We start from the raw sequence: 26,492 nt of genomic DNA on the forward strand, positions 1-26,492 counted from the left end.
AATCATTATAGCTGTAAGCATGTAGGCCTGGGCTGACTGTGAAAGCATGAGGCATGTTTGTCTTATTAATTATACAAATATAATTATTAATATTATCATATGTAGAGATTTAGCTACAATTACGCTTCCTTTTTTCCTCTGTGAGAGGGAAGAATTTTTGACAAGTTGCGTGGCGCTGCAGAGAGCCCCCAGCTGCACTAGTGCATGGATCATGCCTAATATTCATCCAGCCAGAAGGAACGATCACAAACAGTTCACAGCGCGTCGGCCGTACTAACGACACAACCCGTAGTACCGGAGACGGAGTGGAGCGGACAGGGCCAGGAGATCGGCCCGCTGCGGACCGTCGGTGATCGTTCTCTCTGGCTGAATGAAGTCTGACGCATGGATCCGTGATGATAGAGAAATATAGAAATCAATGGCAATAAAGCATGCTGTCAATATTTTAGAGACCCCCCAAAATATCACAAATCATGCTTTTAGGGGAGATGGTGTCCTCTTTAGGGGAGCTAAGCTCCCACTGGCTCCCCCGTAGTTTGCACCCTGTCTTCTGCCCCACCCTTTGCGTTTTGGACACAGGTATGAGTTTTCAGTAGCCTAAATATTGAGATTCAGTCTTTCAACCACTATTTGAGCACATTTTATGGCATGAATGGATTTTGCGTTTCAATGCTTAATGAAGTTAATTTAGAACAATGTTTGAAACACTTTTTAGTGTGTTACATAAATTAATCTAATTTTTGAAATGATGAGAAGTTTTTTAAAGTGAGGTGGAAGACCACTTATTCAGTGCCGGAGTCTTTTAATGTGTAAACGCCGACATACAGCCGAGGTGAGGTAAGGCTTATATTTTCATACAGCTGGTAAGAATCAAATCAGTGCATTAAGGCTATGCCTGTTAATTTAGGTATTCACACTGTTGGCTGTCTCCCTGCATGTGATTGTTAGGGTTAGTTAAGCTAGATAACTAAAAGATATCCTGGGTATTTTGAACTCGCTTCGTGGTATAGGCCCCTGTTGCTGGATAGGAGATTGAATAGGTTTAGACCCTCTTCCCAAATGCTTGCCTTTTTATTACATTAATGTGGCCAAATCAGGAGTAAGTTAACACATTAAGGTTGAGGGCGAGGGGTTGCTACTCAAAAGATAAATAAGTAAATGTCATGATGATCTTCTCTTATTACACATTTGCATTGTGTAGCCTGTAGTCTGTGTGTGGGAGTCGTCAGGAAGCTGGCCAACTGAGACCATGTTTGACAGACAGTCCTGTGCCTGCGGTTGGTTTGTGGAGGAAACTCATTGACAGATCAGCTCTGTGCAGAAGGGGAGATCAGTGTTCCTGAACTCTCTGCTTTGGCCCCCAGTAGCCTAGCCTGTGGTTGCCCCACCATGCTTACTACTAAGCAGGCCAACAACAAAAACACAACACAGTAATCTTTGCAAAACTGGACTTATGCAAATGGACCAATTGCTTGCAGTGATGAGTCCAGTCACCACGCAAAACCTTTATTTAAGGAATCAGTTAATGAAAACACACTGTACATTCTCCTATAATGGATATATTACCATACATTGTGTTAGGTTTCATAGCGTTAAAGGTAACTAATAGCGAGTACACTGGCTGTGAATCTGCTCTGTATTAGTAGCATTTTCCAAACAACTTGTGGTGGAGCTTTGCATGCAACACATGGTGAATCTACCATGATTGCATTTATATCGGTCTGTAACTACATTCGAATAGAAGTCTTTGATATATCTACTTGACCTTTAAAAAGAGACAAATACATACAATAGTTACATTCACATGGCAGTGATAGGCAAACAGTAAAAGACACAGATGGCATGAATGAGGCTGGTTTTAAGTGCTACATTGTATGTGTCTTTCATCCTTTTTTAAGTCTGAGAGCTTGAATGTTTATGATCCACACTGTGTCCTTTAAATTTCATCTTAATGAAAATATTTCCTTCTCCATAAAGAGTAATGGAGAGAAAATTAAGTCCAGCGTTGACACCCCACAGACCCTGTGGTGTTTCAGCAAGTCACATAGCTCCTTATTTGCCACTTCTCCTCAACACTCAGAGAAAAGAGTCCAGCATTGTAACTTTTGTAGGAGCAATAGGTACAATGTTGTGTTGTTTTCATGGGAGTGTTTTGTAGCGATAGGGGCTCAATATTTCCCAGTCAGTGGCAATCACATTTCTCCATCCAAGGCCCAGCAATACTCCACATCTCTTAACGTCTCTGATACCTCCACACAGTGTCCTTTCACAGTTCTCCATCTATAGCTGGGTGGCTTTGGTAGAGCGCCTGGTCCTCCTGTCTCGGCGTTGAGAGGCAGGAAGGTGGCAGTAACGTGGCGACCATCCTCGGGACTTCCTCATGGGGCTATGTGGCATGCTAGGGTCTGGGGGGACTGGTAGTCAGGCCTCCTCGGCTGTGGCGTCTATCCCAGCGTAGGTGAAGTTCTCAAAGAGAGCCATGTTCACATAAGCCTAGAAGATGGATAAAAAAGAGTTATTCAAGCTTTTAAAAAATGATTTGGCAATAATTTGGCATGCTAGAAGTATATTGACTCCATCTGATCCTTAATGCTTAAGCCTTATAATGCGATCATGTCATATAATACAAAACATAAACATGAACTGGAGAGTGGGATGAACCCCTCACGTCATGCTAATTACATATCTGTGTAATTACATATAAGAGAATGGGAGAAAGCGGAATTTATGATAGCTGTAATATCCCACACTTAGTGAGAAGAATTACAGTAGTGTCAACAAACTGGTGCCAATTGGCTGCAAACTTACAATTTGCAGTTCAGTGTTAATTAGAAATAAAATAGTAATGCCCTACATGTAAACTGACAAACAAAATAGCAATTTTAGACTGTGTTTCTAACTATCTGAATTACTATAACCTCAAACCAAAGGGGTAACCATCATTGAGTGATGTTTGAACACTCCAAAGTGGTAACAACAGGGCAATTTCCTATTTTTCCCCTTCTGCTGACATTGTGTGAATGCAGCATTACCTTCCTTGCCTCCTGCATCCTGTTGAGCTGGACAGAGATTTGGGAGAAGGGGGGTCTCTCATAGGGCCGATCCCTCCAGCACTGCTTCATCAGCTCATAACTAGACAGGGAGAGAAACATTAATGAATGCTCTAAAATAGAGGAGAAAAAAAGTCAGAATAAGATAATCAATAGCTACAAAATGCTGAGTACTTACACCTCATCGTCACAGTTTTTGGGTTTCTCCATCCTGTAGCCTTGTGGCAGTTTTTCATAAAGCTCAGCACATGTCATCCCACAATATGGTGTGCCACCTGACACACACACACACAAAAGGGGAGGGAATGCGTTTCTGATTATGATTATGAGGTGATTGTGAGTCAAGCAATAAGGATAGTTGTCATCATCCTACCATAAATTCAACCACAGAAACAACTAAATGTAGATATGATATATGATGATATGATACAACAAACAAATTGCAAAATTTCTTGATGTCTACTACAATTCTTGTATAAGAGAGATAGAACTTCTGTTGGCCTGTCAGCTGGTATTTGAGGCTAGGATTCTTAGCAAGAGTAAATCTGGAGCGTTAGTAATTTACATAAATGAGAGGAAATGGTAAAGCTCCTGGGTTTAAAAGCTTGCATAGATGTAAGGCTGGGTACTTACTTACCTAAGCTTACAATTTCCCAGAGAAGAACACCAAAAGACCACCTGGGAAAGAAGATGTAACGAAAGAAGACATAGAAGGAAAATGGGAAGGATTTCATTAGTAACACCTGAAAAAGTCTTCCTTTGTTGATCATATGTGGGTTAAGGTTAAAAGTAAAAAAAAAAAAGGAATACTTTAGTCCAGTCACCCTCAAAACTATGCATTTTAAAGCTAAAAATGCTGCTGTTACCTGTAAAACCTTGTGATTGTCATGTTTTTACAATGCCTTGCAAAAAAAAAATGCACGACTCCATTTGAACATTTTTATAATTAAATAAATATGCATGGGATCTGATAAGGAACCACTGAATGTCTCAACAACATGAAACCACCAGCTCTCCTGCTATCTGATTATCAACTGAATTCACGAGAAACACCACTAGTCACATGTTATGATGCGGTGTGAGATAATTTGATCAGACAATTGTTGTTTGTGCTGTCGGCCTGTCCCTTTGTCCCTGCTTATCTCTTTGCTTCTGTGCACAATGTCTCACTCTGTCTCAGATCTTGCTCTCTTGTCTCTCCCTAACACTCTGTTTCTCTTAACTAATGTTTACAACTCTCTTTGGCCCTACAGGCAGCCTTCAAACCTTTTCCGTTAGCTGTCCTAAGCCTCTTCTAACTTGTTTTTTGCTATGTATAAATAGGCTCCACTTGACAGACTAACGTCTCAGTTTGTCTGCTTAGTTGTACCCAGAGCTTCCTGGTTGTGCTTATCAGTTACACAACACACCGTTATCACTCCACCAGTGACAGAGGGATGATTTGTTGTTTTCAGTCATGTGGTGTACATAATGAACTGAAAAAAACTTCACTAGAGGCTGAAATCATTTTAAATAGGTTACTGTGATGCTGAAGAAGACATGAGATGGAAGAATCTTTACTTATCAAGATTGTTGATTATCGTTAACTATCAACCATCCAGGAAGTGTTTGTAAACCACTTAGCCAATGGTTTCAAGTTTGCAACGTCAAAAGCCTGCCATGTTACTCAATATGTGCGAAGTTCTCAGAAATATCTTTGCATTTTGATTCAGTGGTTTCAAATACAGACATAATGCTCCAGGTGTTTAAACTCCTGTGTAAAAAACACAGAGAGCTTTGCCTACCCTGAAAAACTCCACCTGTTGCAGTGAGTGCAAGAGTTAAAGCCAGGACTTATGTTAGTTCAACAGATGAGCTCAAACTGTAACTCACACATCACTCTTGGTCGTATACACACTGTAGTTCAGGGACTCAATGGCCATCCAGCGTACAGGCAGCCTCCCCTGAAAGCCAAACAAATAAAAAAATCACATAGGCTTAAATCAGTCTGGCAAGTTGTTACTGTTGTGATACAAAGTTGATGATAGAGATGAGATCCAGTTTACATTACAAGTACACGGCCTATTCAAGCCATGTAGTACACCTAGTACACTATGCTGCTGTTGATGGTATTTATACATGATTGCCCTCTACAGGTCATCTCACTTATTATCAGAATCTGTCATTTGCTGTCTGTGGTAAAAACCAACCCAAACTAGATTTAAACAAAGAAAAATCTTGTTTGGGCTGTTTAATTGCATTTAATTTGACATGATTCTAGTGAATAACTGCCAATCTTGGTAGCAGTAAGCAATTCATCTTAAAAATAGGTTATTCTAAGTATAGTATTTTTCACAATGGTATACTGATAAAGTAAAAATGATTTTGTGGCAGACTACAAATTGACAGATGTTTGAAATAACTGACTAAAACTATTAAACTGTGGTGTCACATTTATATAATGTGCAGAGATCCAATGGTAACTGTCTGTTACAGTTTGTATGTGCAACTGATTAGTCTTTTGCTATCTCAAAGAAGAACTTTTAGTTATTGTTTTCAACATGTGAGAAATGTGCACATTGCAACAACTGTTGTCATAGCAGCTGATAGCAATATCATTAATCCACTCTTAAAGTGGAAATACATTGCATACAAAACTGTTTGTCTTCCAAACAACTAGTGCCCTCTGTTGGCTGTGTGTATGACGACACCACTCACCATTGTCTTCTTAACATAAACTTCCTCACCGCGGGACAGGCCAAAGTCTGCTATCTTTGCCACAAGGTTATCCCCAACAAGGACATTCCTGGCTGCCAAATCCCTGTGGATGAACTAGTACCAAGAGAGGAGAAGAGAGGAGAGGCATTTTTACTGTTAATTATACTAGCTCTAATGCATGTATCCTTTACACAGAAACATCATGATATATGACATTATCTATGTTGAAACAGAAGTTACATTTTTGTAGCAAAAAAATAAACATTTATTAAAATGTTTTGTTTTATTGAATATACATCTTCAACGTGCTGTTCTTATGATGAGCCAATGTACAGTGATTTGACAGCATAAAAGGCAATGTAGTAAGTGATAATGACAAATCTGAATAATGAAATAGCCCTAATTATTGCATTTTTTTTAATTATTTGAGTTTTTTTTAAATTACTAAACTTTTAAAGGTGTGATCTTTTTTACATCATGTATTAAATGCTGTATTAAGTATATTACTTTGAAAGAAGAAGTAGTAAGCGCAGTTCATGTAATATATAGATTTTGTTGCAGTAAGAAAGTAAGAAATGCACAACTGGTTTAAGTACATTATTACACGTCTGCCCCATTAGAAGGCCATATAATTAAATGTTAATCTGAAGTTATTGAATTGAAACAGTTTGTTCAGTATTTAAGTCAATTACATTATCAACATCAACTGTCGTGGGGAAACTTGATGAAGAGCATTTTGTAAGAAATTTTAAAGTATAAAGGTAATAAAATTTCAAGAAAACACAGTAATTCACCCACGGAAATATACAAGCAGCCACCCACATACACGCTCCCTCTCCGCCTACCTGTTTGTCACTTAGGTAGTGCATCCCTGTTGCCACGTCTACAGCAAACTGCAGCAGCTGCTGGGAGGTGAGGGTGGAAGCAGTGCCATGTTCCTTGGCAAAAGCAGGATCGGTCTCCAAGACTCTACTCTTCCTCAGGAAGTCGAGAAGGTTACCATAGGGAGCGTATTCGATAGCTATGTACAGGTAACCTGGAGAAGGCAGAGATGGAGTAACATTAGGAAGATGACAGTACTGTATGGAACCAAATGTGCCATAAATGTCCCTTTTTTATGATGTTTGATATCAATATATCATAAACTCTTTGGGATAATACATAATGTATTTTACATTGCTGCAAAATCATACAGTTATTAAGGTCACAGCATATAAACATAAACATTTCATCTTCTATCTGTACAAGCTGTTAGCAGCTCAGCCAGATTCTTAACAATAAGAATATCTTCTTCTCTGCAACAACTGTGACTTTGGCCTTTGCTGGCCTGCCTGCAATAGGCTGGGGAGAGACTGAGTTACAGCTGGTAAGGGGCTTGGCCTTCAACAGTTCTGTCTTGACACAGTCAGAGTTTAACCAGGCCTTTCATAAGATCCTCACAGAGCTCAGCCAGATGGTTGAGGATTTGTTAATAGATGACGGCTTCCAGCCAAAGCCCGAGTTCCTGCAGGTCATCAGGCATTTGTGCTTGTGGGAAGGGTTTCATGTTTATTTCACCATGACCATTGAGAGTGCCAACTCAATTACTCAATACTGTATGTGGATGGAAAGTATAACAGGGCAATGGACGGACTAGTCAAATAACTGGAACCTAATACAGTTATGTTCCTTCTCAGCTACAATAGGTTATGTTAATCAGTTTCCTGCAGCAACGTTCCAAAACAATTTCTTTGCCTAAAATAAAACTTTAAAAGATATTTCCCTCAAACCAGCGAGATAAGCAAAAGAAGGTCAATAAAAGCTGACCTAGAAGGATGCTGACTATTTTGCTTTTCAATCTTTATCTTCAGTCTGTATCTATCAAATATCTTCTGTTCATTTCCTCCTCCTGTCCTGCCGTTCAAGAATCCAATGCTGAATTCCTTCTGCACACACCTAATTCTTTCACAATGTTGATATCTGCAGAGTGAATTTGTTCCAGATCTCTGTAAGATGAGAAAGTGTATGAGCTGAAAACAACACCATATATCTACCCCCTTTTTTAATTATAGACAGATGCTGAATGGACCAAATAAATATAAGCACAAAATTAGAAAACAATCAAGCAGAAAACCCAAAATGCCAAAAACAGCAATTGAGTAACAGCTTGTGTTACCATTGCAAGCCAGTGACTTTTATTCTGTTGCAATAAATTACAAAAGCTTTTCCCTGAGCAAAGGGAGAGGCAGCACAGAAGAAGCAAATTGTATGTCAAAGAAATATTACTCCTTGAAAGCATCATGTCTTTGTTCTTGGTCTCTTTCCTCCTTTATTTTCCCATCTTTACCTTTCAGGCTGATTTACTCCCTCCCCTCTTGCCCTACCAACCCTTCCTTCCTTCCTTCCTTCCCCTCTTACTTCCTTCATCTTTTCCTCCATTTTACACCAGTTTGCGAGTTGAACACAGAGCCAGCCTTTCCATACTGTAAATGGAGTACACACGTGTTAACCTTTCAAATAGTTGTTGTATAAAATCATCACAATAAAAAAAATTGAATGTTGTTGCAGATGGTGCACATAATAACAATAAAAATTTTTGTTGGTTATAAGGCATGGTAACGAACAGCTAAATCATAAAAGACAAAAACTGCTCTGACATATAGGACGACAGTTGATATGAAAATCAATTATTATGAGAAAGACAAAAATTTAGAAATTATGCTATTCATGAGAAAGAGGTTTTGTTATTCTAGTTGAGGTTGGGGTGGTACAGTGTATATGTTTTGTGGTACTCAAATCACTAAATAAAAGTAGTGAACCTGAGTTAAATAACAGATGTAAACACTGTAGAGTGAAGTTCTGCAGATTCAAGTGCTACCTGAAACCGGTGGAGAGACACGCTGATTGAGTCACATGTTTATTTTTCAAGGTTGATTTGGTTTGGTAATATCCTCAGTGATATACTTTCCACGCTAGACTTCCTCTCTCATATGTTATCCATCTTTGATCAAACAAAATCAATTAAATTATTCAAAGTAGAAGCAATCGGATGTGGCTGTGGGAAACTGACTTAATCCATGGTAAGAACTGGGGCCAAGGAAACCTTATACAAAGACATAAACACATGACACAGCAGTATGCTTGTGAGGCACATGGACAAATCAAACAACTGTGCCTCACAATGCTTCTGACAGGCAAGGATTATTTAGATTTGACACATTCTGGTGCTTTCCGGGTACAGATATCAGAGGATCAGATCAGAGTATCTAACCTGTTCCTTTACAGTACATCCCCAAATGATGCATGGTATATTCAGTACACACACAATTTATAAGGCATGGACTCCAGATAAGTAAGGTAAGGTAACATACATACAGCTTTATTGGTGTTCAACCAACAACCTATTGATATTTATGACATGTGAATCCCTATACCTACCAAAGAAGTAGTACACCATACATAACCATCAGTATGTATTCAAAAGCCATAAATTGAAAGCACATCAATATACAGATATATAAGAGCCACTAGGTGTCACTCACTCACCTCTGTTCTCACAGGCTCCTATCAAGTTGATTATGTTAGGATGCTGGCCTAGTTTACACAGCACCTCCAGCTCCCCTGCAAAGTCTCTGTGGTCATTCTCTGAGGCAAACTCTGCAGGAATATCAGCACACGCAGCATCATTAGACAAAGTGCAAGCAAAGCAGCTTCAGCTGGCATCTTGAAATGAAATCAGTCAAAGAATGCACTGCACTGGGATATATTTGCTCTTTGTTTGTGTGTGATGTGTGTACAGTATGTGTTTGTGAGTGCTTGCATGAATGTGTGTCAAAGTTACCTTTCAGCATCTTGATGGCTGCGCTCATTTTGCTGCCATCTTTCTTGATCATGGCTTTGATTACCTGATTATGAATCAGTTGTTAGCTTAAATGTTTAACCCAGTGAATAAAGTACAATAACCAAAGAAGAAAAGATAAAAATATTCAGAATTAAAAGCTCAAACACCTGTCCAAAGTTGCCCTCTCCAATGACATCTTCAAACTTTATGTCCTCCCACTCCAGGATTGGATAGGTGAGGGGCTCTGGAGATGGTTTGGGCCTCCGTGTCAGGGTCAGAGTCCCTGAGTTAAACTGCAGAATAGTTTCCTCACCCTGGTGGGATAAAGAGTCTTAAACTCTACAATAAATATGAATATATTAAAATTCTCCAAAGCAGGGTTACCTGAAAATGAGCTTTGTCAAATTAGTTGGGATGTTAACCAGGACTCAGTAAATCCCTCAGCTTTACAAAACTCTGAATTGTGTTTTTTGGTGCGTCCTTACCGATCCAGACTGGTAGGTGAACGTGCGCCGCCGGTTGAGCAGTGTCTTGCGGATGAAGAAAAGAACCAACAGCGCCAGCAGGATAGTCACACAGGTGACCGTTACCGAGCCCACCACCGCCACCAACAGTTGGTAACTGTCCCCAGCAGGCCGCCCAGCCACACCCTGGGTGGTCGGAGTTAGACTCTGAAGGCCTTTTTTTGGCAGAGGGGAAGAGAGGGGAGGACAGAGGGGCAGGGTGGAAGATGGAGAGAAAAACCAAGTAGGGAGATGGCGATGACTTTCAGATAGTGGAGATAAATAGGCTGTCTGTGTATTATTATCTGGAGTAAATCACTGTCCGTGTGGGTGGTCTTGTTCAATGCCACCTAGGAAAAGCCCAACATTGGCTACAATGGAAATGTTCCACTAGGAGCTACTTTTAGCTTGAAGGGAAAATAAATGTATGTCCCAGAAACCATCATTTCTATTTCAGTCTTGGAATTAAACCCTCAATTTGAAAAATGAAGAAAAGCCCCGAGACAAATTTATTGAATATCTTTTGAAATGATGACCCATTCAAGCAATCAAGCAACTAGGCATTTAGCATTTGTGCTGTACTACACAGTGCAATTCAATTGTATTTATATAGCGCCAAATTTGCTGCCTTGGTGTACCAAACCAGAGAGGAAAGGCAGACAACAAGGTTTTCTCAGACTTTCCTGGTCTGACCTTCCACATCTAGGTTCCAAATCCTTTAGAATGAGAAAGTTGTCATTTTAATTTGAATTGTTCAAACAATATCAACAACATGTCAGTAATTTCCTGTTATCTCATTTGCAGCATATATATTTGATAGTAATTTATTAAGTAGTAATGCTGGATAAAAATACGTGAGCAGACAACAACTTCCTACTCACCATCCCCTTGTGTCATCGCCTGAGCAAACTTGCTCCACTCTCCTGGCACTTTGGAGAAAGCCCTCACTCTGAACTGGTACAGCGTGCTGCCATTGAGTGCTGTCACATCTTTGGTGGTCTTGTTTCCATCATCTGTGTCCACCCAAGGGTGGGGGCTCCCCTGGCCAACTGGCTGGTACTCTATGATGTATTTAATGATGCCTCCATTGGGATCTTCAGGGGGCTGCCACCTCACCTGGATGGCTGATATGGACAAAGGCAGGGCCTGGACGTTGCGTGGGGATGATGGACCTGAGACACATAGACATCATTGTTAGGGCAATCAACATTGATTCTTTAAAACTACATTCTAAAATAAAATCCATTCACAGGCTTTTAAGCTTGGGTGCTCTGAGAAAGCTTTAATACCAAAGAGAGTTTAACAGCATTCATTGCTGTTCTGTCGGATGGATCTTTTTCTAAGTTGTTGATATCCGGTGATTGCACACTAAACTGGATAATTCTTTGACACCTAACTATCAGCTGCAAAACTGTTTCTTTTAAAGTTTGTGGGCAGGGAGAGAGTCACCAAGTAACCAACAAGAACCAATGCTACTATTTCCTGAGTGATTCTAAGACGCTCTTATAATCCCATCCATAAAACTAAATACATGTGAGCTGTTAACATTCTGTTTATTGTGTTACGCCTCATGTTTTGCCATGAACCGCTGTAAATGCATTATATTATTATATAAGTGCATTGAAAATCTTTCAACATTTAGAAGGAGCCTTCCTTGCATCTTATTAACAGCAGAGTTTCTAGTTACCCTGGCTGTTGATGCGGAAGTGGTAGGGTTTAGAGGGCGGCCCCTGGCTGCCACAGCTGATGAGGCGCACCGCCACGGTGTAGTCTTGCTGGTACTCCAGGTTGTGGAACTTTGTGGAAAGCACATTGAGCAGGGTGGTCTCCTCCAGTAGTTTCTCCCTGTAGGGTGGTGGCCCGAAGAGCTGTACTAAAAAGCCAGTGGCTGTGCCAGCATTAATGCGATTGTTGGCAGGCAGTTGCCAGCGTATAGTGGCATTGCGGCCTTCCACCGAGCTGATGTCAATCTCAGGTTGAACTGTGGGCTCTGCAGCAACAGAGAACACAGGAAGAACTGAGGGGACTAACAGCTCCTTGTGAATTTCTTTCATTAAGTCAGTCATGGTTCCCTCAAATTTCCCGGAGGGATAAAATATTTTGAAGTGTATTGAACTCTCAATTTATATTTCACTAGGCTGCTTTACGGTAGGTAGTGCTGTTAGCTCACAACAAGAGACTAGCTTTAAATATTGGCCTTGGTCTTCTCTGAATGTACCCATAAGAATGCACTGGTTTCCTCCCACAGTCCAAAGACATGCAGTTTGATTGAAAGTCTCAATGTGTTTGCATGTCTGTGCAGCAAATCCGGACTACATACTAATTCTAAGCAGGCTTTACGTATGTAGTCAGTTTACATGGGGAAAGGTAAAATAAAACATACTCAATTCAGGCAGTATGCATACTAAAAATCTAAAACAGTGATGTACAGTGATGTACACAATTCGTACACAATGCATTGCAAAGAAAATGGAGGACCTCACATCTAGAAAAAATGACAAGTATCTGATGATGGTGGAGAAACAGCTCCAGGAACATCTTCCAAAACTAAAAGGATATAAAAAAAACATCTGTTGTCTCTTTGTTAAGTTAAATTGGCAGTAGTACTCTTACTCACTTTATAACTTATGTTCAACTGAAAGTATTGTATCATTTCCTTTTAGTATAGTACAGTAAAATATGTTGATTTGGTGTTTTCTAAGTGCAAAATAGTGTACGACTCAAGATTAATTTATAGTATGTACTGTATATAGTTAGGGTGTAGTATAGATTTGGCACACTGTTGGCTTTGTGATGAACCCACAACCTATATGGGGTGTTTACTTGCTTACGTGTTTTGGCCAATTGTGCAGTACGCCACAGCACCCTGTGACCCCCATTAACGGTATTATGTGGCCTGATAAATTAGACATTTGATCATAAATACAGTATTTTTCATGCAGAATTTTATTTGCATCATATGCCATTTAGAATACGCATTTTACTCCATAGTCTTTAACTGTTCTGTGGTCCTCCTCAAGAGTCAGTAAATACACTATTATGAATAGTTTGTGCTTGTGCAAGAGATGAACATTGCCTTGTAACAAATAACATTTGTTCCATTTTACACATGGACGTGACCACATATTGCCAAATATTCAAAGTCAATAGAAAAATGCACTATGACACTCCAAAACCATCCCTTTTCCATTTCAGTTTTTTCCATGATCTCTCCTGTACTAACACACTCATATGATCTCTCCCTCTGCACCACAATCATTGAGGAATAAAATCCCAGACTCTGCCACTTGAATGCAAACTTTGTAATTCCTAGCTGACTGATGGCGATGGTTTATTTTTTGTTACTTTATTTTTTATCCCATATGGTCATCATTTTATCTTGACAAAGTGCCCAGATATCATTACAGTTGCACTTGCATCTTTCTATATTTGCCCCAGACTTAAGTCATCAGGACAGATATGCTCACTGGGGAAAAGACAACTGGCTCCTTAAGGCCTGGGAAAAGCACTGCTCTGAAGAAATGATGAGAATTTACTATTAGTCTAACCAGCCACAAAATAATATGCTTGCTTAAGTTCGGTGGTCCAGACAATAGACATTTGTTCCCAGGCAAGATTTCCTGATAAATATACTCATTTACAGTATGTCTGGACAGCCCAGTTATCTGTGGGCCTTACCAGGACAATCAGTCTCCATGATGGCCTCTGGCCCCGGGGCCCCCTCTCCTCCTTCCCCAGGACGACTCAGCTGGACACGGACACGGTAGCGTGTTGAAGGCTCCAGGTTCATCAGCGTGATGGGCTCTTTTTCACTATAAACTAAAATAAAATGGATGTAGTAAATACTGATTACATGATATTTTATTTATTATTTAACAGCAAAAATTTGGCTTAAAATGTCGATAGAATTGTTATATATGCAGCGTATACATATCAAATTATTCAAAATTCAGAGGTTAAATGTTTTTTATTAGTTATTATCAGTTGTTTTGGGGGGAAAATGGTTCAACTCAGTAGGACATAATGAGACGATCTTTTTCTTTACATAACCTGTACATAACCTGCATTGTGTTTTATTCATTCTAATTTCGTCTCTGCCAGAATTTCCATTTAGTATTAGATTTATTATGATTGAGTAAAAAGCAATGATTTATTTCCCTCTGTAATTGTACCAACAGTAATACATTATAACCTTGGCTGATCTTACAAGGTGTTAAATAAATAAAATAATGAGGATCACTGGTTACTGCACTGTTTGCTTTTGCTGCTACTGTGGAATGAATGAAATGTTCTAAAAATGTTGCTTTCTGTGACAGGCTTACTAAACAACATCTTTGACTGATGTCTCTGCCTGCTTACCTATGATGGAGGACCAAGAGTCTCCGTTATCCACAGGCTTGTAGAGGAGCCTGGTGGAGACAATGGGGCCGTCTCCTCTGTGGGAGTCCACCGGCATAACCAGCAGCTGCTTACTCCTTTTTTCCAGCAGTTTGGGAGCAGTAGTGGGCACAGGGGGCTCTGAGCAGACACAGCAAAATACTTTAAAATGTGCATCTTTCCTGCTGTCGTGTGATGTGCCTACATACTGGAACAATAATATATGTTCCCATGTGTTTATTATATCCAATTTTATTCAGAAGAAACCACACACACAGACCTTTAATGGTGAGGTTGAACTTGCGGGAGTCCTGGCCTCCATTGGTGGACACCCTGCACTCCCACAAGCCTCCTTGCAGAGCAGTCAGACGAGGGATCTCAAATGTGGCTGTACTCTTATTTGAGTCCATTGTAGTGAGAGTGGCCTGACAGTAAAATACACAACACATAAAAGCAATGCAATGCACGATTAAAACTACATTTCCATTTCATGTCTCTATTTTTGCTGCTGCTTGGAAGAACGTCTTCACTGTGAGAAATGTCTGTCTTCCTGTGGGAAGTGCTGGTACATACTGTATCTTTAATAGTTTATTTATGTTATCAAGGATTCAGCACAGAAAGTATAAGTAATATTATTATAATATAATATATATAATATTAATAATAAACTGAACATGTGACTTATGGGCAGCACATGGTAACTGCTGCACTGCAGAGTGATATAGCCTTATCTGGTCAGGCCATTATGTTGTTGACTTCCTCAGAGTTTCACTCAACCTTGTCATCATCTGCCCAATCTTAAAGGCACAGTACAATTTAACTTTACTCTGATGTTACAGCACTTGACAATGTTACTAAATGTCCACACGCTGATTTATTTTATTTATCATTATTTATTTCTTAACAACAGTTTATTTGTCTGCCCAGCACCACTGTGCAGCATTTCCACAGGCTGCCTTGCAACCTCACAGTGTTTTAACAGTTTTGTTATTATTTGATATTATATTATATAAAATTAGTGCTGGGCAATGATTAAAATATTTAATCGCATGATTTTCTGCGATTAATCGCGATTAAAGTAGTGTATTGCACACTTTTAATTTAAATGTGCTGCTATATACACAAAAGTGCAATAACATGTGGTTTGCAAACACTTTACATTTACTCATTTGGCCGACGCTTTTATCCAAAGCAACTTACATTTGAGGAACAACATACAAGCATCAACAAAGCATCAATACAGTAAGAGATCTACAACTGACAATATATACTAGTAAGAGCACTAATAAATACTAGTAAGAGCTAATAGTACATGTCGCATCGATGGGGTAAACAGGGAAGGAAGTAAGAGCAATCAAAACAGGATACTTGTAAGTGGACAGAAGAAGAGCACAGGAAGTGCATGTTAGAGGTTAGGAGTTAGAGGTGTTATTATATAAAGTGTTCTTGGACTTTATACAGTAGCAATAAAATATTTCTTTTAAATCTCAACTTAATTATTAATGTAATCAAATCAATTATAAAACCAAAGCTATTTGCCACTGCCAGGGCATTAGCTTTTATCTAGCTTGATAAAACAAGTTCAGAGCCACAATTATGACATCAAAACAGGCACCTTCCGAGCAACAGGTTAACATATATAAATCTGTTCTCTATTTTTTTTTCTGAACAGGTATCAGCAGAAACATTTTTCTTTTATCAGGGTGCAGCATAAACAGTCTATGTACAGTAGCAAGTGTCCCTATCAGAGTGAGGTGAAGTGGTCGCCTCACGCACTAAACAACACAACGAAGTTGAATTGTCTTGAACTTTTTGCACGCGACGCAGAGTGCAAATCATTGGAAGAGAGACTGATCCTCGTTGTCTGTGAGTTTCCAGAATCTATTACTGTTTACTAAATAGTTATCCGGACATCAGCAGGAGGGAATTCGCATGGCAGAGCAGATGTAGACCTATCAGGTGAAGTTATGTACAATTTTAACTTAAGTTAAATACGTTACAGCTGTTTAGCGCACAGAACCCGTTGCCATGGTTACTATCCATAGAGCGGCTGCAGTTTCCTCGAGGAGCGCTTGTCTCCCTCTCTGATCATCGGAGCAAAGAGCCTTTCAAAATAATAATAATAAAAACTGCGTTAATGTGCGATAAAATCATTGTCGGCGTTAATTAATAATTGCCTTAACGCGATAGTAATGCGTTAAATTGCCCAGCACTACTTAAAATAAACAATCAATGAATGCATCATAACCTTCAGTTTTTGACATGGTGATTTGGATATTTATTGTTTTTTCTTCCGTTTTGATATGTTTGCACACATAACATAGTATGGTTGTAAATGTTAATGTGGTGGTTTAAACGTTATTGAAAATGCACAATTAATGAACAATTCTCCAGGGGAGCACCTACTTTGAGATCCACTGGACTGGATTACCCTCTCCATTGTGGCCTTGGATTTAATCTCTGCCCGCCTTACTCAACTTAAGTTTTATCCTGTGCATTTTGTTTATTATTATTAAGGTTTACTGAAAAATATCTTGGCAGGAATGTTGCAATAAATGCTGGTCTTTGTACCTTAAGCACAGTGCTGTCCAACTTTCGCAGCTCAATGCTGTTGTGGCTGGGCAGGGGGTTGCCAGTGGCTGAACAAGAGATCTTGGGGCTGGAGTTCAAATTCCACTCCAAATTACTATCCACATCCAAGATCTGGGGAGCCCGGTCTAAAAAAGGAGACAGGTATGGAAGAGACATTACCAATATTTTGGATAGGGTCTAGGGAAATGATGTGGCAATAGAGAAAATAATAATTTATTGGATGAGAAAAAAAAATTATTCATGGAAATGTGCTGTGATTCTGAGAAAGAATAAAGTTTAACAATTTAATTCCACAAAGGAGGCAGAGCTAAAGAAAGAAATGGAGGAAAATAAGGATTAATATGATGTGACAACACATACCGGACTTCTCACAATTCTGTCCTCGCCACCCTGTGGGACACTGGCATCCACTAAAACGGCTGCAAACTCCTCCATTCTGGCATTTACAGCTGAAAATGCAGTCTGGCCCATACATGTCATTATGGCACACTGACAACAGAAAACAGAAAATTATATATATATATATGTTAATGTAGTAAAAAATACATGGACAAATTTAAGTGTTGTAGTGCTCACCCTCCTCACAGCGTTTCCCAAACCAACCGCTGGCGCAGGAGCAGCCGTAAGGGTCGGGTAGGCAGAAGCGAAGCCCCTTGCAGTTCAGGTCAGAGCCACATGACTCCTGGCAGTTTCGGCCAAACATTCCTTCTCTGCAGGCTTCAAGGGAAGACAAATGTGCAAATGTGTTTATTTAAATTCCTTGACTTTTGCTGTATCATGCCTCAACCTGCCATGTAAAACACCACAGAGGACAGTGTGACTAGTCTGCCATTTGTAATCTGTAGATTTTGATTTTAGTTATATTTGACTGCATTACCTTATGTGGGACAAAAATGTACAAAGACTAACAGGCACAGTCATTACCCATATGCAATGAATATGTGATTTTGACATAATGTCTGCTACATAAATTTAAAGTATACCTCACAAGTAGTCTCCTTACTTTAAGTACTAACAGCTCAGCACACAATAAAAAATAGAATAAAATTTACAATTTGGGTCAATTTAGCACTGACAAAATACTGGAATAATTTACCCTTGGGTTAAAAAACCACTGGAAACTCAAGACAATGGTTACTGACCAAACAAAAATATGGTGTGACTTTTAACTGTTTGAATCTACTCCTAGGGTTGCCAACTGTCCCGTATTAGCCAGAATGTCCCTTATATTAGGCCTAAGTGATTTGTCCCATACATGACCTCTCTTGTTCCGTTTTTACTACTACGCTGATCTAACCACTGACTGATATAACAGCAACAGCGCTGATCACGACACTTGACAATGGTCACCGACACCTGTCATCATCCAATCACAGCCTCCCCTCACGCGCCTCAGTATATGTTAAGTAACGTTAAATGCAGCTACTGTGGAAATTGACAAAATAGCTGCAAGTGAAGCCTCGTACGTGTATCACACTGTCAAACATGGACTCAGTTACAACCGCACTGACTGTCTTGTTAAGCTAAACGGTGCGTTGTTTCATGTCTCAAATGTTGTGAAGAAGATGCATTTGGTAAGAATGAAAGCTGAGATGATCACAATGAATGTTTTATGACCAAAGACTGTGCGGGATATCCTGAATGATCAATCTCTGACTGAACGTGAGCCTGTGTTTTCAAGTGGGTACCGAACATCACGAACATCACCTCCATCATCAAAAAGGCCCAGCAGAGGATGTACTTCCTGCGGCAGCTGAAGAAGTTCAGCCTGCCAGAGACAATGATGGTGCACTTCTACACTGCCATCATTGAGTCCATCCTCACCTCCTCCATCACCATCTGGTACGCTGCTGCCACCGCCAGGGACAAGGGCAGGCTGCAGCATATCATTCGCTCTGCAGAGAGGGTGATTGACTGCAATCTTCCTTCTCTCCAGGACCTGTACGCCTCCAGGACTCTGAGGCATGCAGGAAAGATTGCAGCTGACCCCTCCCGCCCTGGACACAAACTGTTTCAGACTCTCCCCTTTGGCAGGAGGCTGCGGTCCATCAGGACCAAAACCTCTCGCCACAAGAACAGTTTCTTTCCAATGGCAGTGGGCTTCCTCAACAAGGCCCCGGTCCCCACTGCCCCCCCCCCACCCGCTCCCCAAACTTGCACACACATACACTCTCCTGACCCCACACTTTACAACAACGCTCAACTGTGCTTTATGCTCATGTTGCCAAACTTTGCACTATACTTTGTATACTTTTTTTAATTTATATTACTATTTATGTGTACTGTAAGCACCAGTTCATACCAACACAAATTGCTCGTATGTGAAAATGTACCTGGCAATAAACCCGATTCTGATTCTGATTCTGGTGTTTTATTCTGTTGCCACCGACACCTCAAACAAGGGAACCATGTTTCCAGTGTGCGTGAAATATTTTTCTGTGTCTGATGGAGCGCGGTGCAAGTTACTTGACTTTTATGAAGATAGTGATGAAACTGCAAATGGTATTCATCAAGTTCTGATGAAATGCCTGGAAAAAAAAAACTGGAAATAAAACAGAACACAAGTAGCCATGTTCTTTTTAGTTTGTCATATGTACATGAAGAGGATAACCTTTTGTAACCTCCAGTGCAAGAGTCACATGGTTTTTGAATTAGAGAAAGTGTGAAGGTAACAGGTAGTATTTTAATTAAGGGTCTGTGTTAAGAAAGTGGTAAAAAAAAAATACACTTGCTAAACATCCACATGTTAATGTCATTGTGAACATATTAGCATGAAGATGTTAGCATTTAGCTCAACCCACCTCTGAGCCTACAGCCCCACAGAGCTTCTAGCATGGCTGAAGACTCTTGTTTGAACAGTCCCTGGTGCATTACATGTGGATAGCTACGTGTACAGTTTATACCCTTACTAAAACTCTTGGTAAAGATGCTCAAGTCACCAGCTATGTACAGTGTGAACATGTTTATGCGTATTATTCCATGCAATTAACATTTAACTTTCTGTTTAAGATCTGACTTTATACCCATCCTCTCTCTTACTCTCTTTCTCTTTTCTGTACTCTTACTCTCTCATTTACACACACACAATTTTGTACTATACCCTTCAAATTTTTGATTATACCTTTTCATGTGACAACACTGAAGAAATGACACTTTGCTCCAATGTAAAACAGTAAGTATACAGCTTGTAAAACAGTGTCAATTTGCTGTCCCCCCACAATAACACATCACACAGCCTAATAATAGTATCTAATCCAACAAAAGTGACTACACCCCTAAGTGAAAATATCCAAATTGGGCCCAAAGTGTCAGTATTTTGTGTGGCCACCATTATCAGCACTGCCTTAACCCGCTTGGACAGTTCACCAGAGCTTCACAGGTTGCCACAGGAGTCCTCTTCCACTCCTCCATGACGACATCATGGAGCTGGTAGATGTTAGAGACCTTGCGCTCCTCCACCTTCCATTTGAGGATGCCCCAAAGGGGCAGGTCTGCAGACATGCTTGGCCAGTCCATCACCTTTATACTTGGCTTCTTTAGCAAGGCAGTGGTTGTCTTGTGTGTTTGGGGTCGTTATCATGTTGGAATACTGCTCTGCAGCCCAGTCTCCAAAAGGGAGGGGATCGTGCTCTGCTTCAGTATGTCACAGTGCATGCTGGCATTCATGGTTCCCTAAATGAACTGTAGCTCTCCAGTGCCGGCAGCACTCATGCAGCCCCAGACCATGACAGTCCCACCACCATGCTTGACTGTAGGCAAGACACACATGTCTCTGTACTCCTCACCTGGTTGCCGCCACACACACTATTGACACCATCTGAACCAAATAAGTTTATCTTGGTCTCATCAACAGGACATGGTTCCTGTAATCCATGTCCTTAGTCTGCTTGTCTTCAGCAAACTGTTTGCGGGCTTTCTTGTGCATCATCCTTAGAAGAGGCTTCTTTCTGGGACTACAGCCATGCAGACCAATTTAATGCAGTGTGCGGTGTATGGTCTGAGCAGGCTGACCCAATCAACCTCTGCAGCAATGCTGCCAGCACTCATACATCTACTTCCCAAAGACAACCTCTGGATATGATGCTGAGCACATGCACTTAACTTCTTAGGTTGACCATGGTGAGGCCTGTTCTGAGTGGAACCTGTCCTGTTGAACCATTGTATGGTCTTGGTACCATGCTGCAGCTCAGTTTCAGGGTCTTAGCAATCTTCTTATAGCCTTGGCCATCTTTATGTAGAGCAACAATTCTTTTTTTCAGATCCTCAGAGAGTTCTTTGCCATGACCAGTGTGGGGGAGTGTGAGGGCGATAACATCAAATTTAACACACCTGCTACCCATTCACAACCTTGTAACACTAATGAGTCACATGACACCGGGGAGGGAAAATGGCTAATTGGGCCCAATTTGGACATTTTCACTTAGGGTACTCATTTTTGTTACCAGTGGTTTAGACATTAATGGCTGTGTGATGTGTTATTTTGCAGGGACAGCATATTTACACTGTTATAGAATATTGTCTCCTGAAAATATATAATCAAAAATTTACAATAATGTGAGGGTGTACTCACTTTTGTGAGATACTGTGTAATGTACAAACCTGTCTCACAACGCGTTCCCATGAATCCTGGAGGGCATATACAGTCTCCGTCGACATCATGACACATCCCGCCGTTGAGACACTCTGGACAGTCCTTGTCACAGTAAGGACCCCACTTCTTAGTGGGACAGTCTACATGGAAAATTTTTTTTCTTAGAGCAGTATACAACGTATCAAGCGTTATAGTTCATTTGAACTTGCCTGTAAAGTTGAAAAGTTTGAGTCTATTAAACACCAAATAGTTTTCTGACTGTATCTGCTTTTGGCAATCATATAAAATGCAGACATACCTGTACAGGGTAATTACTTTAAATACATATAATAATTTAGATGTGTTTTGGCTTTTTTTGCATTTGTATTGTATTTTGGACAGTTTTTCACAAGCACAAACCGCTTGTTTATGTTATAGAATTCAAAGGAAATAAAAAAAGAGATGTAATCATGTAGTAAAATGCACATAAAAACCACTGTGTCTGGTGGAGAGAAGGTGTGAACAGGGGAATCTCAAAGCAGAGCTAGAAGAGGGTGGAGATGGTGTTAATATGTCTCTTATGTTAATGTTAACATGTCTCTTGACATTACAGGAAATGAAACAAACACATGTGGTGTCTCACTCAAAGACATTTCCTCAAAATCAACTCTCTGCTGTTTTTACTTCTCATTCAAAAGGTATATTTTTTACATTTTTTGCTTTCTTTCCGAGAATTAGATGAGAAGATTGAAAACAATCTCATGTCTGATTATTAAATATAAGGCTAAAGTCAGCCTGTTAGCTTAGCATAAAGACTAGAAATGGGGAAAGCGCTAGCATTTATTATGAGTTTAACCCAAATATGTCTGCTGTATCTTCCATTTTGTCTGCTGTCATTGCAATTTCTGTATAATTTAATCTCTTTCCAAACACAGCCTTTGTTATTAATACATCTTTACTATTTGTGAGGTGAAGGTTTACATAAGTCTTGGTAACGCAGGTAGAATGTGCAGTGAGTCACTTATAGCATATCCTCTTGTATTTTGTCACATTACCCCTCAAATGCATATATAAAAAACAGTTTCTGTTTCTATGTGTGTGAATGCCAGATTCCAACATACCTCTGACAATGAGCCTCATCCAGGCGCCCTGAAGGGGACTGTCCCCCATATAGCTGGCACTGTAGATGCCTTGATTGGCAAAAGCTGCATTCTCCACTGTCAGTACAGCAGTGTGATTGATCATATCGTCCGAGTGAGTCATAGAAAAGTAGTTTCCTAAAAGAACCACATCAAAAACATTAATGGAATAGTTTCCAATGTGTCAAAAAAGTAGCCTTCTATCCTTATTTGCTCAAGATCCTTGATCACAACCTGGAAGTGTATGGTTATAATCGGTGGATGGTCTGAATTCAAATTTTCTTGCCTCCATCTTGAGTTGTGTAAACTGGCTTACCGTTGTACTTCCAGGTTACATCTCTCTTTTGATAGCTGAGTAGCTGCATGCTGAGGTGAACTGTTTCTCCTTTGTTAGCAGTCAGTGTAAGGTGAGTCGGAACAACATTTGCTGTGGGAAACACAGATACACAGTTTTTTTCCAAACATGACACAACATCCAAACTGGGCCATAGTTTAGGCTTGGTCAGAACAGGAAGTAAAAACTCTCGGAAAACTGAACCCACCTCTCCTAAAATTGTTGATCATTGTAACCATCTCAAGTGGAGGAACTTCCTGAGTGGATTCACAGTAGAAGATACCAATGTGATCGAGATCGCGGAAGTCTCTGGCTACCGCCTCCTTGTTCCTGGGCTTATGCACTTTAAAATTTGGTTTCCTGGGGAATATGAGGATTTTGTTGTCTCTCTTGATGTCCAGCTCAACCTGGGCCGGGCTGCGCTCTCCATTGATACAAGAGATGCTGAAGTGATTGACATTGGTGACCTCTGCTGTGGAGATCATTGTCAAATCGATCACAGCCCCTGTAAGACAGGCCATTGTGTTTAAAACAGTCTGACATTTTTTAACATACAGGAAAGTTATTAAGAGTCATAAGGAGCTTGACTTGATCATCAGACTACAACAGGGATTCACAAAGCTTTTGAATCAGGAAATTTAGCATCACCCTTTCTGAAGAGTAATGAGAATATATAAGTCGATCATTTCAGGAGAAGACCCATAACTGCATACCTCTTTGTGGCATAAGTTAGGCTGTTGCTTACAAATATCAAAATACATTCTACTGTAAGTTATCTGATTCACACAATAACAGAAAATATGTATACAGTTTTTTTTTCCTTTTCATTCCCGGTGTCCTGGATTTTTACAGTACACAATGAATAAATAAAATAAATATACCAATAAAATATAGTTTGTTTAGTCACATATGTCTCAGCATATCTAAAACGTGTTATTTGGCTGCTCCCTGTTCAACTCCATAGTTTTTCTAGACTAAATATATCAAAAATTTCACTTCTGGATTATATAGGCTAATGGAAAATTACATCAACTCATTGTCATACACTTGACAGTTTACACAAAATTGTGCTGTCGACCCTCTGAAACCATGAAGTACAGTACAAAATGATGGCAGAAACATAGTTTGCAGCCCACAAGTGTCTATTTCTGCCACAGGTCAGAGTATGTCTTGAACCACATAGTGTATTCATTATAAAATTGCAAGACTTACAACATCTTACACACTGACACCTGAGCTAGGGATTGAGAAACTGGCAATATCAGCCCCCCTTGTAGAGGAATTTAGTTATTTGAATAAAAGTGCCAAACCCAATAATGTCAGTTTGTTCAGCATTCCTTCTCTCTGGTATTTAAGCCCCAGATCCACAGAACAATGGCAGGAAACATGGATGAGCTCCTTTTTCCCCAAAGGGTTCATCCACACTCTCTGAAGGTATTTATGATGTTAACAACATTGTAATCATTAAAAAGGATCTAATAATCAAATAATGTAGACTTTTTCACAATACTCGAAAATAAATGCCGACTTAAATATTTTGCACATAGTTTAAAAGCTACCTAAACAGCCTCAAAATAAGTTTCTCCTTACCTGATAAATCAAGGAAGCACAATACAAATACCCACAAAGTCCTCATGATATTTATAATCCTCATTGGGAAAAAGCTGTCCTAACTAAATTAGATTTACAGGAAGAGTAGTACATCCGAAACGGTGACGCCGCGTCACGACGAGTGGTGCGCTTTTTTACGCATAACTTGGCGAATCACCCAGAACTCCAATTCAGGTGTAAAAAATTTTCGTTAACGATTACAAGCCGTCCTATATAGCGTACAGAGATGGTATCACGGTCCGTCACACTAACAAGCATAGAGCATAGAGCAAGCTTTCTCTGGGTGGGAAAGGAAGGAAGAGCGTCACCAGACAGCGGAGGACTGCTGGCGCTCCAGACCTCCCCAATCCGATTAATGTATTTATGAGTTTAAACTTTGTCACTTTTTGTTTCAACATAATGCCATCGAAATTGACTGTCTTTGCATTCATTGATTCTGTAATATCTCACACGTGTCTACTGTTTTAGCAGGGAAATTATGGTTAATCTCCTGGCAACTATAACTTTGTCTTACTATAGGATAATATTAACTATATTGTCTAAAGGTTTGTTGTAATTGTTACTTTTAATGCCCCCCTCCAGCCAGTTTTAACTGCCGTTTTTGGTTAACTTCAAATTCAACTCAGTTCAATACAATCTAGCTTTATTGGCATGAATGTAAAACAACATTATTGCCAAAGCTACAAATAAATTACAAAAGAACAATTCATTTTATACAGTTCATTAATCACTATAAAAATAATAACAATAATAAAAAAAGTTAAATAATGTTCTTTCTGAAACAGAGAATGGGGTGTAGTTAAAATTAATCACATTTTATGTGGTTACAATCATATATATATTGAACAGATGCATAGTGCATTAATGGTTAAACATGTCTTATATAAAACTAATATTTATAAATTGCACTGCTCCATTGGTTATAGTTCATTTCTGTTTACCATTTTTATAGCCTAATTGATTCTGTATATTGTCTGCTAACAGAAAGGAGTTACAAAACTCAATTTCACTTTATAACTTGTTATATTGTGACAATAAACCTAACTACCTCCCTAACTACACCTGGCTAACTAAATTGAGTTGACTTAGCTAACTAAACTAGAAAGACAAACCAACAATCAGACACACATGCACCGAGAGACATACCTAAGTTCTAAGTAAAATATATGATAAATTGGTTAGCTAGCTCACAATGATGTTAATGGTTTGACGCTCTGACTTGCGGAAGAGGATTAGGGCCACGTGTGAATTTTTTTTTTTAATTCTGAGATTAAAGTCAGAATTCTGAGTTTAAAGTCAGAATTCTGAGTTTAAAGTCAGAATTCTGAGAAAAAAGTCAGAATTCTGAGATTAAAGTCAGAATTCTGAGATTAAAGTCAGAATTCTGAGTTTAAAGTCAGAATTCTGAGAAAAAAGTCAGAATTCTGAGAAAAAAGTCAGAATTCTGACTTTAATCTCAGAATTAAAAAAAAAAATTCACACGTGGCCCTAATCCTCTTCTGCACTGACTTAAGGAGGCGTGACGGCGTAACAGGTTTTTTTTAACGAGGTATGACTAGGAGAATGACGTATGCCCAATGGAATTACTATATTCATAAATCACCACCCCATTTCAGCAACTAAGTAATTTTTGCAACTTTGAGCACAAAATTAAGCTACGTATTTGTCAAATAATATTTGGCAAACTATTTGGGTAATTAACATTGTATGGAAATTAATGAAATATGAAATATCATAGAAATGTCAAAATACACTGGAGGGGGGCTTTAAGTCATTCTGAAATTGTCACAGGAATATTT

The 26,492-nt window shown here is 39.5% G+C and overlaps 1 protein-coding gene across 2 annotated transcripts; it reads right to left on the reverse strand.

Moving 5' to 3' along the window:
• Window positions 1-1,446: 1,446 nt before the first annotated feature.
• tie1 (tyrosine kinase with immunoglobulin-like and EGF-like domains 1) lies at window positions 1,447-24,973 on the reverse strand. Of its 2 annotated transcripts, XM_038715274.1 has the most exons (24): window positions 24,673-24,973; window positions 23,291-23,587; window positions 23,065-23,175; window positions 22,731-22,886; window positions 21,639-21,770; window positions 17,616-17,756; window positions 17,400-17,528; window positions 17,019-17,164; window positions 14,728-14,872; window positions 14,430-14,588; window positions 13,749-13,889; window positions 11,758-12,060; window positions 10,952-11,242; window positions 10,053-10,246; window positions 9,735-9,881; window positions 9,568-9,631; window positions 9,273-9,383; window positions 6,593-6,783; window positions 5,748-5,861; window positions 4,923-4,993; window positions 3,688-3,728; window positions 3,229-3,325; window positions 3,033-3,132; window positions 1,447-2,493 (listed from the first exon to the last, which is right to left on the reverse strand). In XM_038715274.1, exons 1-24 carry the CDS (start codon window positions 24,734-24,736, stop codon window positions 2,422-2,424), a joined length of 3,417 nt encoding a protein of 1,138 aa, XP_038571202.1. In that variant the 5' UTR covers window positions 24,737-24,973; the 3' UTR covers window positions 1,447-2,421. The 2 variants fall into 2 exon arrangements, with proteins under 2 accessions (XP_038571202.1, XP_038571204.1); XM_038715276.1 differs by lacking the exon at window positions 11,758-12,060.
• Window positions 24,974-26,492: the final 1,519 nt, after the last annotated feature.

This window comes from Micropterus salmoides, unplaced genomic scaffold, assembly GCF_014851395.1.
Source record: "Micropterus salmoides isolate LMB-PRFRI ecotype aquatic unplaced genomic scaffold, ASM1485139v1 Ms_hic_scaffold_13, whole genome shotgun sequence".
NCBI classification, from domain to species: domain Eukaryota; kingdom Metazoa; phylum Chordata; class Actinopteri; order Centrarchiformes; family Centrarchidae; genus Micropterus; species Micropterus salmoides.

Excerpts from the sequence above, each read along its gene's own strand:
- tie1 (XM_038715274.1), bottom strand. The coding sequence starts at position 24,736 with ATGAGGATTATAAATATCATGAGGACTTTGTGGGTATTTGTATTGTGC. Across the intron at positions 23,588-24,672 it reads GTGCTTCCTTGATTTATCAG|GGGCTGTGATCGATTTGACA; the intron begins GTAAGGAGAAAC and ends CCTGTCTTACAG. Across the intron at positions 13,890-14,429 it reads CTCTTGGTCCTCCATCATAG|TTTATAGTGAAAAAGAGCCC; the intron begins GTAAGCAGGCAG and ends ATTTTATTTTAG.